Here is a 13,294-nt window from a genome sequence, read left to right as displayed (position 1 = left end):
GGTTCAAGGGTTTGCAGTTTAACTGAGGTTCATTGTCTGGGCCAAAGTTCACAAGTTATATACATGCTAAATATGAGACTGTAAAAATGGGGAAGCGTTGGTATAAGCAGTGCCGCCACGACAAGGCCCTTCCCCATAGGCACTGGTTATAGGGGAGAAAAAAATCAAAAAAATATATAGGGTCCAAGTAATACATGATTACAGCAGCAGGAGAGACATTTCCCCCATGGTCTTGTCTTTCAGGTAAAATGGATCATGTTTATGCTGTGGTTCCTTTCTGTGCAAGCACTGACCAGCTGCTAAGAGAGCTGATATGAGAAGTTATGTGATTCCATCAACCACATGTTATTGAAGCTACGCAAGACCAGATCACAGGGACTGAATGCTCACACTACTGTGGCAGGCCTATAGCCAGGTTGGGGCAAATTGGTGCACCACCCTCCAGTTGTCCTTTACCCCCCCCCTGATTTTTTTTAATTTTCTTTTTAATTTGTAACATGATAGACAATGACATCCTCCATTTAAAGAATGATAGCTTATTTTAAGAACAGTAGCATATTAAGAATAGGAGCCTATGAAAAATTCAGTAAATAAGGCAGAGCGAGTGCACAACAACAAAAGCCTCATCTAGAAGAGACCCTAAATGTCTGCTCATTTAAGACTTTGAGTGAGGGTGGATTTTTCAGGATCACAGTGACTCTACAATTACTTAAGTGATCTTGAAAAAAAATAGTTCTGCTTTTCTGTTTCAGTTTCATCTGTGTTTTCTACCCAGCCTGCAATAAAGAAACATATTTGGTTGCCTACAGTAAGAAGTAAGAGGTGGTTGATATTTATTTATTTATCCAGTTGTTATGATGACCAGAACAGGAGAGAGTGCTTATTGCTAAAGGATAAAATAAAGAGATAATGAAAAGTGATCTGAAAAAATATATACCTTAAGCTACCCTTTACTCTTTTAAAGCACACACTATACTCACAATTCCATGGCTATTTTGTCTTCTTTTTTTGAGTACTTGATGGCAAGTGATGAAAACAGACCTAGAGGAATAGAAACACTGCTGTGCACACTAAAGTTAGCTGGCTGGCTGGTTACCTAGTCTGTAACTGAGGCCTAATTGCTGATTTTCTCAAAGTGTACAGCTTGGCATGAGACCCTTTTCAGGGTTTCTGGGAAGACAAAAAACCCAGCAATCAGTAAAAACAACAACCCACAATTAGTTTCCAATTGCTTCTTTATATAGCAGCCAGTAAAAACATTTTTCCTTGATTGTCCAACAAGATTGAAAATCTAAAGGCCAAGAACAAGACTAAAAGGAGGAATCCTTACTGAGGTGTTAACAAACACACCCTAAAGTATTTATTTTCTCTCTGCCCTTCTTTAAACTTGTAGCATGGACAAATTTGGTTTTGGGGTTGAATCTAAAACTGAGATGCCTAATCCCTCATCACAACCAAGCTCAGGAGCGCACTGTCATTTCCAAAGTAGTTTGATTAATGAAGAACCAGAACATGGGCCACACCACAGGTGAAAGAGGAATGTAGCTATAGGCAAAGCGAAGCTTTTGAGTCTGGTATTCCTGGGGATCTCTCAAAAAAGAGTGAGACAATTCAACAGATTTACACATGTAAAATTAACACACTCTCAGCACGAGGGAGGAGTGAGGGGGAGAGCACTGCCTCTGCCTTCTGGCCTGGCCCCCACATCCTCTCCATGAGTGAGTGGAGTGTTATATTGGCTGCCACAACCCCCAAAAAAGATCCACCTACCCCACCTAATAAGGAAGGCTTGATACAGGGTTATGCTGTGGATCATGTTTCAACCAGGTAATGTTCAAGTGAAGCAGAATGGTGAGAATGTTCTCAGTGTGCCTTTCTCTGTCTAATTCTAATAAAGATTCTAATTCTAATAGGAAAACCTTTATCCCATATGCCACTGAACCATCAGTGAGCAAAGCACTTTGTCCAACATCTAGGGCCTAGGCAGTACAAAGCAATGTGATAGTTTATATGCCCAAACAATGTGTAAATGTTGTTTGCAATTTCAGTAGTGCTTGATTTGTGCATTACTCATAGATAGGGCATTCCTGTGGCTAATCTGAAGTAGGAACACACTTTGGGGTTTCTTTAGAGACAACTGTGTACAATACACAGTTTTTGAAGAAAAGATATATAATGTTGGGGGCTAAAAGCATGATTCCACTCTAGGCTATGGCCTGCCTACAAATAATAATGGCATAGAGCTCATGATGTCTGCAATCTTGAGGGGAAAATGTCAAGATCTTTTTTCCCCCCAGTTTTAGAACTCCTCTCCTTTCACACACATCATATACAGGTTTCTCAAGATTAAACTTCAGCAACAGCAAAACATAAATAAATTGTCCTACATGCCTTGGAATGCAGACAACACAATACTACAAAGGCATTCATATCACAACCATCTAAGCTTCCTGAGACTGAGACACAATGTATTTAACATCAAGGAGCAGGTCTGCCTGAAGCCCTACATTAAGCAGTGGGATAATGGGACATGAGGGGTGCTGCTGGAATGAGCAAGTCCAGACAGATCATGTTGGGCCCTGCTAAACATCAGTTGGGTGGCCATATAGGACTCTGAAACTATAAACCTTGACAGAGCAGCTTAAGAGAGTGCAGTTTAGCTCAGGAAAGTGGGGGTAAAAAAACATAAGAGGAACCCAAGACTATGCAAGGCTGACCTTTGCAACCAGTTATTCAGTACAGCAATGAATCCTATGACAAAAAGGACAACATTTTTTACCTGAAATTCATCCACTTCCACAGGCCTAACTTAGACACAGAAGTACATACAATAGCATATACATACAATGACAAAAACATAAACTGGGTATTTGCAAAATAGAGTGTGTGCTTACTTATTTATTTAGTATCCCTTCCTTGCTCCCAAAAAAAGAGATGAGAATACGCTATAAGTATAGCCTGAACAGTGGTCTTCACAGTGTTCAGGAGAAGCCTGGGATTCACAGGAAATTTATTAAAGAGTTTCTCAATGAGAAGAAAATAAATGGAAGAAAAATTTCCCTAAAAGGTTGCTTGTCCACCATGATGGCTCTTCCCTGCAATCTGCAATGCAGGGAATTCTGGGGTGTGTTCAAGGTCATGCTCACTGTTCACATAGGTAGATGATAGAGCCTAACTGGCCTTGCCAGTGAAATAACCCACAAGAACTGACTGTGCACCCTGAAATAAACTGCTTAGAGCTGTTTATATTCAAGCAGTATATAAATGTTGTTAAATAAATAAATAAAATATGTTCCAGAGTTTTCTGCAATGGACGGTAGTTCCTTAGCGGACAAGTCATTGTGCAAAGTGTTCCCTGAAGATAAGAAGTTTTGGGGAAAATAACACTGGCTTAGAAGAAGCAATGGCAACTGTGTGGTTTTTTAGAGTGATAACAGACTGGTTCATATGTATCTCTTTAAACTACAGTTAATGTTTATCCATGGTGTAATGAGAACGAGCAGCATACTGGTGCACACTGCTCTGTCCCCAATTCACTCCTCCCCTACTTCTGTCTGCACTGTGAGCAACAAACAAGTCTTGGTTTGTTGTGACATCTGAATCTGGATTCATGGTTTGTTTTCCCCATGCAAACCATGAGCAGTAAACTAAGAACAAACCTTGCCTACCACTTTTGTTAGGACAGAAACAAATCTTAAGCCATCTAGATGATACAATAAACTGAGGCATATGGTATGTTGCTCCCAGCACTGTACTACCAAGAGCAAAGGAGAAGCAAAGTGGATACTTTTAAACATTATTTGCATTTAAGCATTAATTATTAATTAATACATCCAGATTGTGTTAGCTTGCTTGTAAAGTTTTTGGTAAGACCATTAACAAATATGAGACTTGTTCAATCTAATACAGTAGAAGCTCATTATAATGCAGCTTGCTGTATCATGGAATCAGGTATACTGCAGTTGGGACCATGTTCCCCTAGTAAAATATACAGTACAGCAGTTCACATATCTTTTAATTCAGAAGATTGGTTCTTGTCCTTCCAAACAACTTTTCTCACTTCAGAGCCTATTTCCTGTTGAGTTTCTAAGCCACCAACAGTTTGGTTTCTCTTCAGTACAGTTCTCTCTCTAGTATAGCACTTGCTAGCGTTAACCCTTAAGGGTGACAGCTTGAGCTGAAATGCAACTGGGAAAGGTTCTCCAAGTGTTTCTCCAAGAAAGAGGGTGGTGGGCTGGTTAAAATGAGCAGAAAATGGAATGTGCCTAGATGACATCTACTGGGCGCACTAAGGGTTGTTCCTGCCAAACTGCCAGTGGCTTGGAAACCACACAGGGAGAATAGCAGGCACTGAGTAATGGTGAGCAAAAGAAAAAATTACACAGTGCAGGAAAAGCTTAAAATTATTGAGAAAGTAAAAAACGGTGAATCAAAAGCCAGTTTATTTCGGAGTGTGGAATTCCAGAAGGGCCAATAAGAGGCTGGATGAAAGAGGAAGAAAAGTTACATGCATTCATAGACAGCGTTGAGGATGAGATAGGGCTGCAGCAAAAGAAAACCAGGCTTTATCAGAAGAGCAACATGGGCAAATGTTTTACAAATGGTTCCTATAGAAGAGTTCTGAAGGAGTGCTGGGAAATGAGGTGATCCTGAAACTGCAAGCAGTTAAATTCAATAAGCTACTTGGTGGAGATGACACCTTCAAAGCTTCTGATGGTTGGCTTTGGAGGTGAAAGGTTTATCATGGGATCTCTCAGGTGACGTTGCATCCAGTGTCACTAACACAACAGCGTAATTTCCTAAATCTCTCATCAAAGTGATAAAAGAGGGCAACTATAGAAACAGACCAAGGAATTTCAGAAGAAAATCACTCTGTGCTTTATAGATTACAGCAAAGCCTTTGATTGTGTAGATTGATTGTGAAAAACTATAGAATGCTTTAAAAGAAATGGGAGTGCCACAGCATCTGATTGTTCTGATGCACAACCTATACTCTGGACAAGAGCCTACTGTAAGGACAGAATATGGAGAAACTGATTGGTTCCCAATCAGAAAGGGTGTGAGACAGGGATGTATTTTATCACCCTATATGTTTAATCTATATGCAGAACATATCGTACGGAAAGCGGGACTGGATCAAGATGAATGTGGTGTGAAAACTGGAGGGAGAAATATCAATAATTTAAGATATGCAGATACCATACTACTAGCAGAAACCAGTAATGATCTGAAACAAATGCTGATGAAAGTTAAAGAGGAAAGCACAAAAGCAGGACTACAGCTGAACGTCAAGAAGACTAAAGTAATAACAGAAGATTTATGTAACTTCAAAGTTGACAATGAGGACATTGAACTTGTCAAGGATTATCAATACCTTGGCACAGTCATTAACCAAAATGGAGACAATAGTCAGGAAATCAGAAGAAGGCTAAGACTGGGGAGGGCAGCTATGAGAGAAATAGAAAAGATACTCAAATGCAAAGATGTATCACTGAACACCAAAGTCAGGATTATTCAGACCATAGTATTCCTGATCTCTATGTATGGATATGAAAGTTGGACAGTGAAAAAAGTGGATAGGAGAAAAATCAACTTATTTGAAATGTGGTGTTGGAGGAGAGCTTTGCAGATACCATGGACTGCGAAAAAGACAAATAATTGGGTGTTACAACAACTTAAACCAGAACTATAATTAGAAGCTAAAATGATGAAGCTGAGGTTATCATACTTTGGACACATAATGGGAAGACATGATTCACTAGAAAAGACAATAATGCTGGGAAAAACAGAAGGGAGTAGAAAAAGAGGGAGACCAAACAAGAGATGGATTGATTCCATAAAGGAAGCCACAGACCTGAACTTACAAGATTTGAACAGGGTGGTTCACAACAGATGCTATTGGAGGTTGCTGATTTATAGGGTCACCATAAGTCGTAATCAACTTAAAGGCACATAACACACACACACACAGCAATGAACCACAACTTGAAAAACAGTACAGTAGGGCCCCACTCATACAGTGGATTATGTTCCGGACCCCTGCTGTAAAGCAAAAAATGCTGTAAAGCAGAACACATTGAAGATAATAGAGCATGTCACGCGAAAATGACGCGTGACAAGCAAAAACCGCCATAAAAGCGGAACAAGCGCCGTAGGAGTGGGGCCTTTCTGCAATTGACAACCACTGTATTAGCGGAATGCTGTAAAGCGAAGCGCTGTAAAGCAGGGCACTACTGTATGCAACATCGGTGAGATGCCACTTGTGTTCAAGAATACTGGAACAGCCCATCTTTAACCGATGTCCTGCAGTCCAGAAACAGGACTATCAAAGTCCTCTTTCTCCTAAAGAATACCAATGCACGGATCCAGCCCATAGACCAACCATCATTCCGAAATGTAAAGCCTACTACTGTTGTGACTCGCTGGCTAGTGTTGCAAACATTCAAATGCAAATTCTAACTTTCTTGAAGGTGTTAACACTGAAAGATGTGGCATATAGCATTGGCTTGGCATGGGGAAAAGTCACTTCCATGACCACTGCCAACTGCTGGAAAAAAAATATGTTGGAAGTGAGGAGATCGTGGACGATGACACAGAGTTGCATGCAGAAGCATTTCTCGCACAGGAAGTGCAGGCTGCTCACAGTGCACTCAGGGGAAATCTTGTGGCAAATGATCTCACTGCCTGGATTATGGTGGATATGGAAGTTCTGGTGGAGCAGCTCTGGACTAAGGAGGAAATTGTGGCTTCTGTGATAAGCGTCAAGATGTACGAGCACTATGAAGCCAACGACATGAGGAGTGCGTCAGATGACAATGGTGAGTCTTCCTCTGAAGAAGCACCCAAAGTCAACATGGTGCTGGAAAACATCAACAAGGTGATGAGGCGGTTGGAGTGGCAGAGAGATTGTGAGGACCTTCATCTACTCCATCTGAGCAGCATCAAGAACTACGTGCTGAGAAAATGCTCTGCTCAGTTTTGCCAAACCAAAGTGTCTGTTCACTTCCAAAGGGAAAAAGAAGCCTAAAATGTAAGTACTGCACCTTTAATACCATTAGTAAGTACTTTACTGTAGTTCACACATCATTCTAGGTCAGTGCAGTTTTCATTATAATGGGAAAGCCCTATAATGCACATGCGTCCTTTGTCTCTCAACCCCAGTGTTACAATGAGCTTCTACTGTATATATTTAAGTGTTTTTCATCCAGTTACTGCAACATGCACATTTTAACAGCTGTTCCTCATGTCTAACAAGGTAATCTTGACAAATAATGAAGGTGCACACAAAGCAAATATATGTTAGTAAAGAAGAAGAAAAAAACTTACTGCTGCAGTTCTGTCCACTTCACAGCGGCTACTTAAAATGAAACAGGCCTCAGCATCATCCATCCTAAAAATCATACAGGAACTTTAGCAAAACGTGTTTAGCATTTCTATGCCACTTCCAATGAAAGTCTAGTTAAATACTTGCTTTACAGTGCAATCTTATACATGTCTACCCAAAAGTAAGTCCCACTGAGTTTCATATAGCATACTCCCAGGTAAATTAATATTTTAAGACTGAAGCTGTAAAATGTCAGCCTCAACCCTTTCTAAACAAAACAAAACATAGCAAAAATCTTTTTCTCATATTTTAATTTGCAGAAACAACCCATATTACATGATATAACACCTAAACAAAATATAATAACAGCAGCAACATAAAATATAATATAATATAATATAATATAATATAATATAATATAATATAATATAATATAATATAATAATGTATTATAAAATACATTAGTACAGAAAAATATGAAACCAGAGAATTAAGGAGGTGCATCTTTCTAGGTAAGTACATCTCAGTCATTTTTTAAATAGGGCTCTATTGGATATGGAGCGAGAAATGCCAAACGTCCAAGCTGGATTTAGAAAGGGAAGAGGCACTAGAGATATATCGCAAACAGAGTCTGGATAATGGAACGGAGAGTATATAAATGTAATAAATAAATAAATATTAATTGATTTAAAGTATTTGTTTTCCATCTTTCCTTAAAAAAAGCTCAAGGTGGCTAACAAAAATAATTAAAAACAAATACCAAAATTACAAAAGCAGCAGAAAAGAAAAAGTTAAAAAGGCAGCCATTAAGATAAATACACTTTCTCTAGCAATAAACAAAAACCAACATAGCAAGTCAGAACACAAACTGTCCAGGATCTTAAATCTATTCAACAATCCAAAAGGGCTCTTAAAAGGGAAGGTTTTAGCCATTCAGCAGGAGAGCATTAAATGAGGGTGTGAGCTCAGCTTAGAATCCAAATCCCATCCATAAAATCAGTTGTGAAAGGAATCTTATTCTATTCCTTCCTGAATCTTTCTGGTGCTCTCCATCAGCTCTATGCATCCTATCCTATTTTTACTTTTTTCTATTGAACTACTGAAAAAAAATAGCCAAAATTACTTTTAAGAAATAAACAAATTATGTTTTAAAAATAAGTCTCATGCCGCTGCTTTTAACAAAAGACAAACTACATAGCCACTAATTTTCATAAGCCTAACATACAACATTTTTAATACAGAGTCAACAGAATAGTATGCAAATTGGGATAATAAACAACAAAAAAGATTCAGATTTTTTTTAAAAAACTAGCAGTCAAAACATATCTAACACTTCATCTACTAGAAGAGTACATACTGCTGCTTAGCAACTTCCCTGTTTATTGGGCAACATTTCTTATAATATGGCCTGTCATGAACCTGTATATGTTCATGAGTTATTAAAAATCTCATAAGTAATATCTTGGCTCAAGCAAGGGACTCTGGGAGATTTCACAGTAGAAGAAGACAGGCCTCTGACAAAATAAAGTCTTGAGTTTCACTTTCCAAGTCTTGAGTTTCACTTTCCAGCTGAAGACGGTTAGGGAGAAGCCTCAACAAGCTGCACCTGGTTATCTGTGCTGATTAACAAGTGCTTGGCACTCAAGGTCATCCCTGGCCTGTGAAGTTTGAACATACAGTTGGGAGGGGGGCCTGGAAGGTGCGAAAAAGTGAGAAACATCCAGAAAGAGGTTACATCAGCCAATTCCTGATTGGTCAATTAATCTTGGACCGTTAGGATTCCTTTCCTTAAGTATAGGGCTGAAAACCCCTAGCCTTTGTTCCCTGAAGTTGACCTAAAGGGTTCCTGGTTCCCCAAGTGTTGCCTATGGGAGGCAACTATGCAGGGTTCCATTCTTGTTCTGATGCCAACCTCTCTTAGGAGAGCAGCCTTTGCAACCATCTACCTCATGTGTAAGTATTAGGCTAGAAAGGTTGTTATTTTCCTGTTGTGTCTTTGAATCCTTTTGTTTGTACCAAAACCCCTGTTGGGTGTATGGTCTTAAAGGATTACTTGCTGCTATATGTTTTATGTGCACTTATATATTTGAATAAAGCTACTTCTATTTAACTTGGTGTGTTCATTGAGAGAAAGGGTGGTTCTGGATTCAGTACCTTGGCCATTCTCAGTCACGTAACTACCAAAGAGGGAAAGGAAGTTAAAAGCTTAATTCTAATTTGAGATGTTAAACCAGAGATTCCCGGCAAGGAGTGTAACTGTGGCTCTTGCCTCATAGGATCTTGGTTTTACCTATTTTCTGGGCTTAGAGATCCCCTGGCTCTGAGTGGACCAGTAACAGGGGTGGTGGCAGCCTACCTTCTACCTTGCAGGTTTGTTGTGAGCGTACACAGCCTTGGCAAGGGTAAAGTGGTATTTTTTCGGTTCCAGTCCCATTTCTCTAAGGGTGGGGTTTGGGTCTGACGCATGGTCCCTGTGCCTTGACGGTAGGGATTCATGACATGGCCTATTAAACTCTCACCATGCTGCCTCCCATACAAAGCATTAAAATTCTCTTGGGAAGGGTACATTTGATTACATGTTTTGCAAGAAGAAAAGTACATCTTTATAGTTGCTTGGCTTTCGGGTTATTAAAGGATAAATTCCTATTATTATGATTAAGGGGCAGCTTTTTGATTCAAGTTCACCACATATAATAATAAAAAACAACTTTTTTAAAAAAATTGACACCATTGGAATCTTATATATATCTATATCTATAATTTCATTCCACTCTTTCTTTCAATTATAGAACAATATCAGGTTCATATACCTCACCTAGAGTAAGCACCACTGTTTTCAATGAAACTTATTCTCATGTAAGAATATACAGAAGAAATGGGAACCTGTGGCCCTTCAGGTAATGTTGGATCCCAACTCCCATGGGTCCCAGCCAGCAAGGCCAACAATAAAGCATGATGGGATCTATAGTTCAACATCATCTTGAGGATGACAGGTTTCCCATCCCTGGCATACATGGTTGGTTGGTTGGTTGGTTATTTATTTCAAAGTAAATCCCACTGTGTTCAACTGATCTTACTTCTAGGTGAGTGTGCATAAGAGTGCAATGCCCAAAGAATTTTATGGCACAGCATACAAATGCCATTAATATATCTAAGCCTGCTTGGGAATAAGTCGAATTTAACTCAATGGGATCTACTTTCGACTAGACGTGTATGGCATTATGCTATAGAAATCTCTGTTTTGTAGCCAATATTAAGTCTAGTTAGAATCTGGATACACCTCATTAAAAACAAACAAAAAACACCAGCACCACATTTTAGCCCTCCAAACTGCAGAGATAAATTTAATATAACAGGACCTGTTATAATGTAGCTTTCTGAGTGTCAAACAAGTTGTTATAATGCCTAATTTTTAAGCAACATCAATGAAAGAGTTCTTATCCAGACTGAAATCAGGAAATAGTTGAATAAATACCCAGGATATCTGACAAACACTGAATATTTTGAAAAATAAAATAAATAAATAAATAAATAAAGGCTGAATGCAAGGGTAATCAAGGACTTGTTCACACTATTTTAAGATGGTATTTCTTCACATGGTCTCATATTTGGGATTCTTTATATGATCAAGGTGCACGTCCAAGACTGATGCAAGTGAAAACCAGAAATATGTGGATGGATAGTTTCTTTATATCTCCTGTGACTTGACTGCTATCGTAAGACAACTTATGAAGTCAGAATCAGCAAAGTCCATTTCATCAGCGATTCATTGAGCCTAGTTTTTTATCTGTCTGATGGGTAGTGCTCTCAAACCCATTCACAGAACAGGAATTAAAGCACAGAATGAACCATTACAGGGACAGCATGATTAATTGCTGCTTCTGCAGCTGCTTCCCAAGCTGATCCAGAGCACACAATATATATATATATATATATATATATATAAAGAGTATAACAGTGAACAGGCCCAGCATTTCATTGCTTATCATAGGGAGTGTTTTTTTTAAAATGGAACTTTTAATCACTGTGGGTGGAATACAGTACTGACTGTCCACTGACAGAAAGGAATATGTCAGCAGAACAGGGACAGAAGCAATTTTCAGCTTACTTCCCCCCCCCATCTGGCCCAGAGGGTTGAGGAACCCGGTGAAGCAGATTAAAGTTTTTAAATTGTCTTTTTAACTTGTGACCCAACAGACAATGACACCATTCATTTAAAGTTTATTTTAAGAATAGGAGCATATTTAGAAAATTCAGTGAATAAAGCAGGGCGAGTGCACAACAAAAGCCTCATCTGGAAGAGACCCCAAAAGTCTGTTCAGTCAAGACTTTTCCTATAATTACTTCAGTGATCCTGAAAAAAACAGCCTGTATTATAGTAACATGACCCTTGCAGAGTTAACTATTAGAACTCTGTATTATAGGCTAGAGTTAGACTCCACCCTTTGGACTTTCCTTTGTTCTGCTTTTCAGTTTCAGTTGTGTTCTCTACCCAGCCAGCAATAAAGAAGCATATTTATTTGCCTGCAGTAAGTAGTAAGAGTTTTTTTTAAAAAAAAATCTACAGTTGTTATGATGCCTAGAGCACGATAGGGTGCTTATTGCTAAAGGGTAAAATAAACAGATAATGCAGGTTTAGGTTTGAGATATAACAATGGCAGGAACTGAAAAAAACAACTAACCTAAGTTACCCTTTACACTTGTAAAGCAATCACTATACTCACAATTGTAATGGCTATTGTTTTCTCTTTCATGAGTGCTTGATGGCAAAGGGCAAAAAAAGCCCTAGGGGAATAGGAACACTACAGACACACTAGAGTTAGCTGACCACACAGGCTGTAACTGATGCCTAATTTCCGTTTTCCCAATGTGTGCAGCTCAGCATGAGGCTTTTCAGAATTTCTGGGAAGGAAAATAAACCCAGCAACCAGCAAAAAAAAACCCAATTGCTTTCCAATTAGTTTCCAACTACTTAGTTAGTCCTTTATATAGCCACCAGTTAAAAAGGTGTTCCCTTGCTTGTTCAACAGCAATGGAAATCTAAAGGTCAGGAACAAGACTAGAAGAAGGACCCTCAAGGAGGAGTTAACACATTTTGGTATCTCATTGTTCACTGTATCCTTAACATTCTTTTTTCTTATGAAACAAAAAAATATGCCAGTAATTCCTTGTATTCATACTAAATGTAATGTTAACTTGACCTTTACATAGCCCATTATGTAAAGGGTGATGGTTAGGAGCAGAAGAGCTAGAAGACACCCTTCACCAGTGGAACTATGGAACTGCTTTCCACCACTCGAGGATGAGACTGGAGAACAGCCTGTGGTGGAAGAATTATAGGAGACCACTGCGATAACAAGCAAGAGGCTGAAGCTCAATCAAGCAGAGGCAATGAAACCACGCCCCACAACAATAAGAGAAGAGTACTGGTAGTGGGAGACTCCCTCCTGTGTGGGAGCGAAACCCAAGTATTCCGAGAAGATCTGTGGACTTGCGAGGTATGCTGTCTATCAGGAGGATGGATTAGAGATGTGACAGAAGGGTTGCCATCACTCATCAAGCCCACCAACAGTTATCTCTTTCTCCTCATCCATGTGGGCACATATGATGCTGCCAAACGGAGCTATGAAGAAATCACATCAGACTTTGAAGCTCTAGGAAGGAAATTCAAGGACTTTGGGGCCCAGATAGTTTTTTCATCCATCCTTCCAATACTTAGAAGAGGAGAAGAAAGGGAAAGAAAAATACTCCGTGTAAATGAATGGCTACGAAGGTGGTGCCGATGTGAGAGATTTGGATTCTGGGACCATGGGCTATGCTTCCTGGAATATGGAATGCTGGCAAGTGATGGGTTGCATCTCACAAGGACTGGGAGGAATGTGTTTGGCCACAGCATAGAGAAGTTCATCGGGAGGGCTTTAAACTGAATCTTAAGGGGGAGGGAGACGTAAACTTGGTGGTAACGACTGA

At 39.3% G+C, this 13,294-nt stretch overlaps 1 protein-coding gene across 4 annotated transcripts in view; it reads right to left on the bottom strand.

Annotated features, from left to right (window-relative positions):
• The window catches only part of KCNT2 (potassium sodium-activated channel subfamily T member 2), a 341,069-nt gene that overhangs the window by 132,371 nt on the left and 195,404 nt on the right, over positions 1–13,294 (bottom strand). For all 4 annotated transcript variants that reach the window (XM_061633982.1, XM_061633985.1, XM_061633981.1 and 1 more), the window contains one exon: positions 7,327–7,390. In XM_061633982.1, the coding sequence (XP_061489966.1) occupies positions 7,327–7,390 (64 nt within the window). The remainder of the gene's footprint in view (positions 1–7,326; positions 7,391–13,294) is intronic.

This window comes from Rhineura floridana, chromosome 6 (genome assembly GCF_030035675.1).
Source record: "Rhineura floridana isolate rRhiFlo1 chromosome 6, rRhiFlo1.hap2, whole genome shotgun sequence".
Taxonomy (NCBI): domain Eukaryota; kingdom Metazoa; phylum Chordata; class Lepidosauria; order Squamata; family Rhineuridae; genus Rhineura; species Rhineura floridana.
Note: the sequence above shows the minus strand (reverse complement) of the source record. Positions and strands in the feature narration are given on the sequence as shown.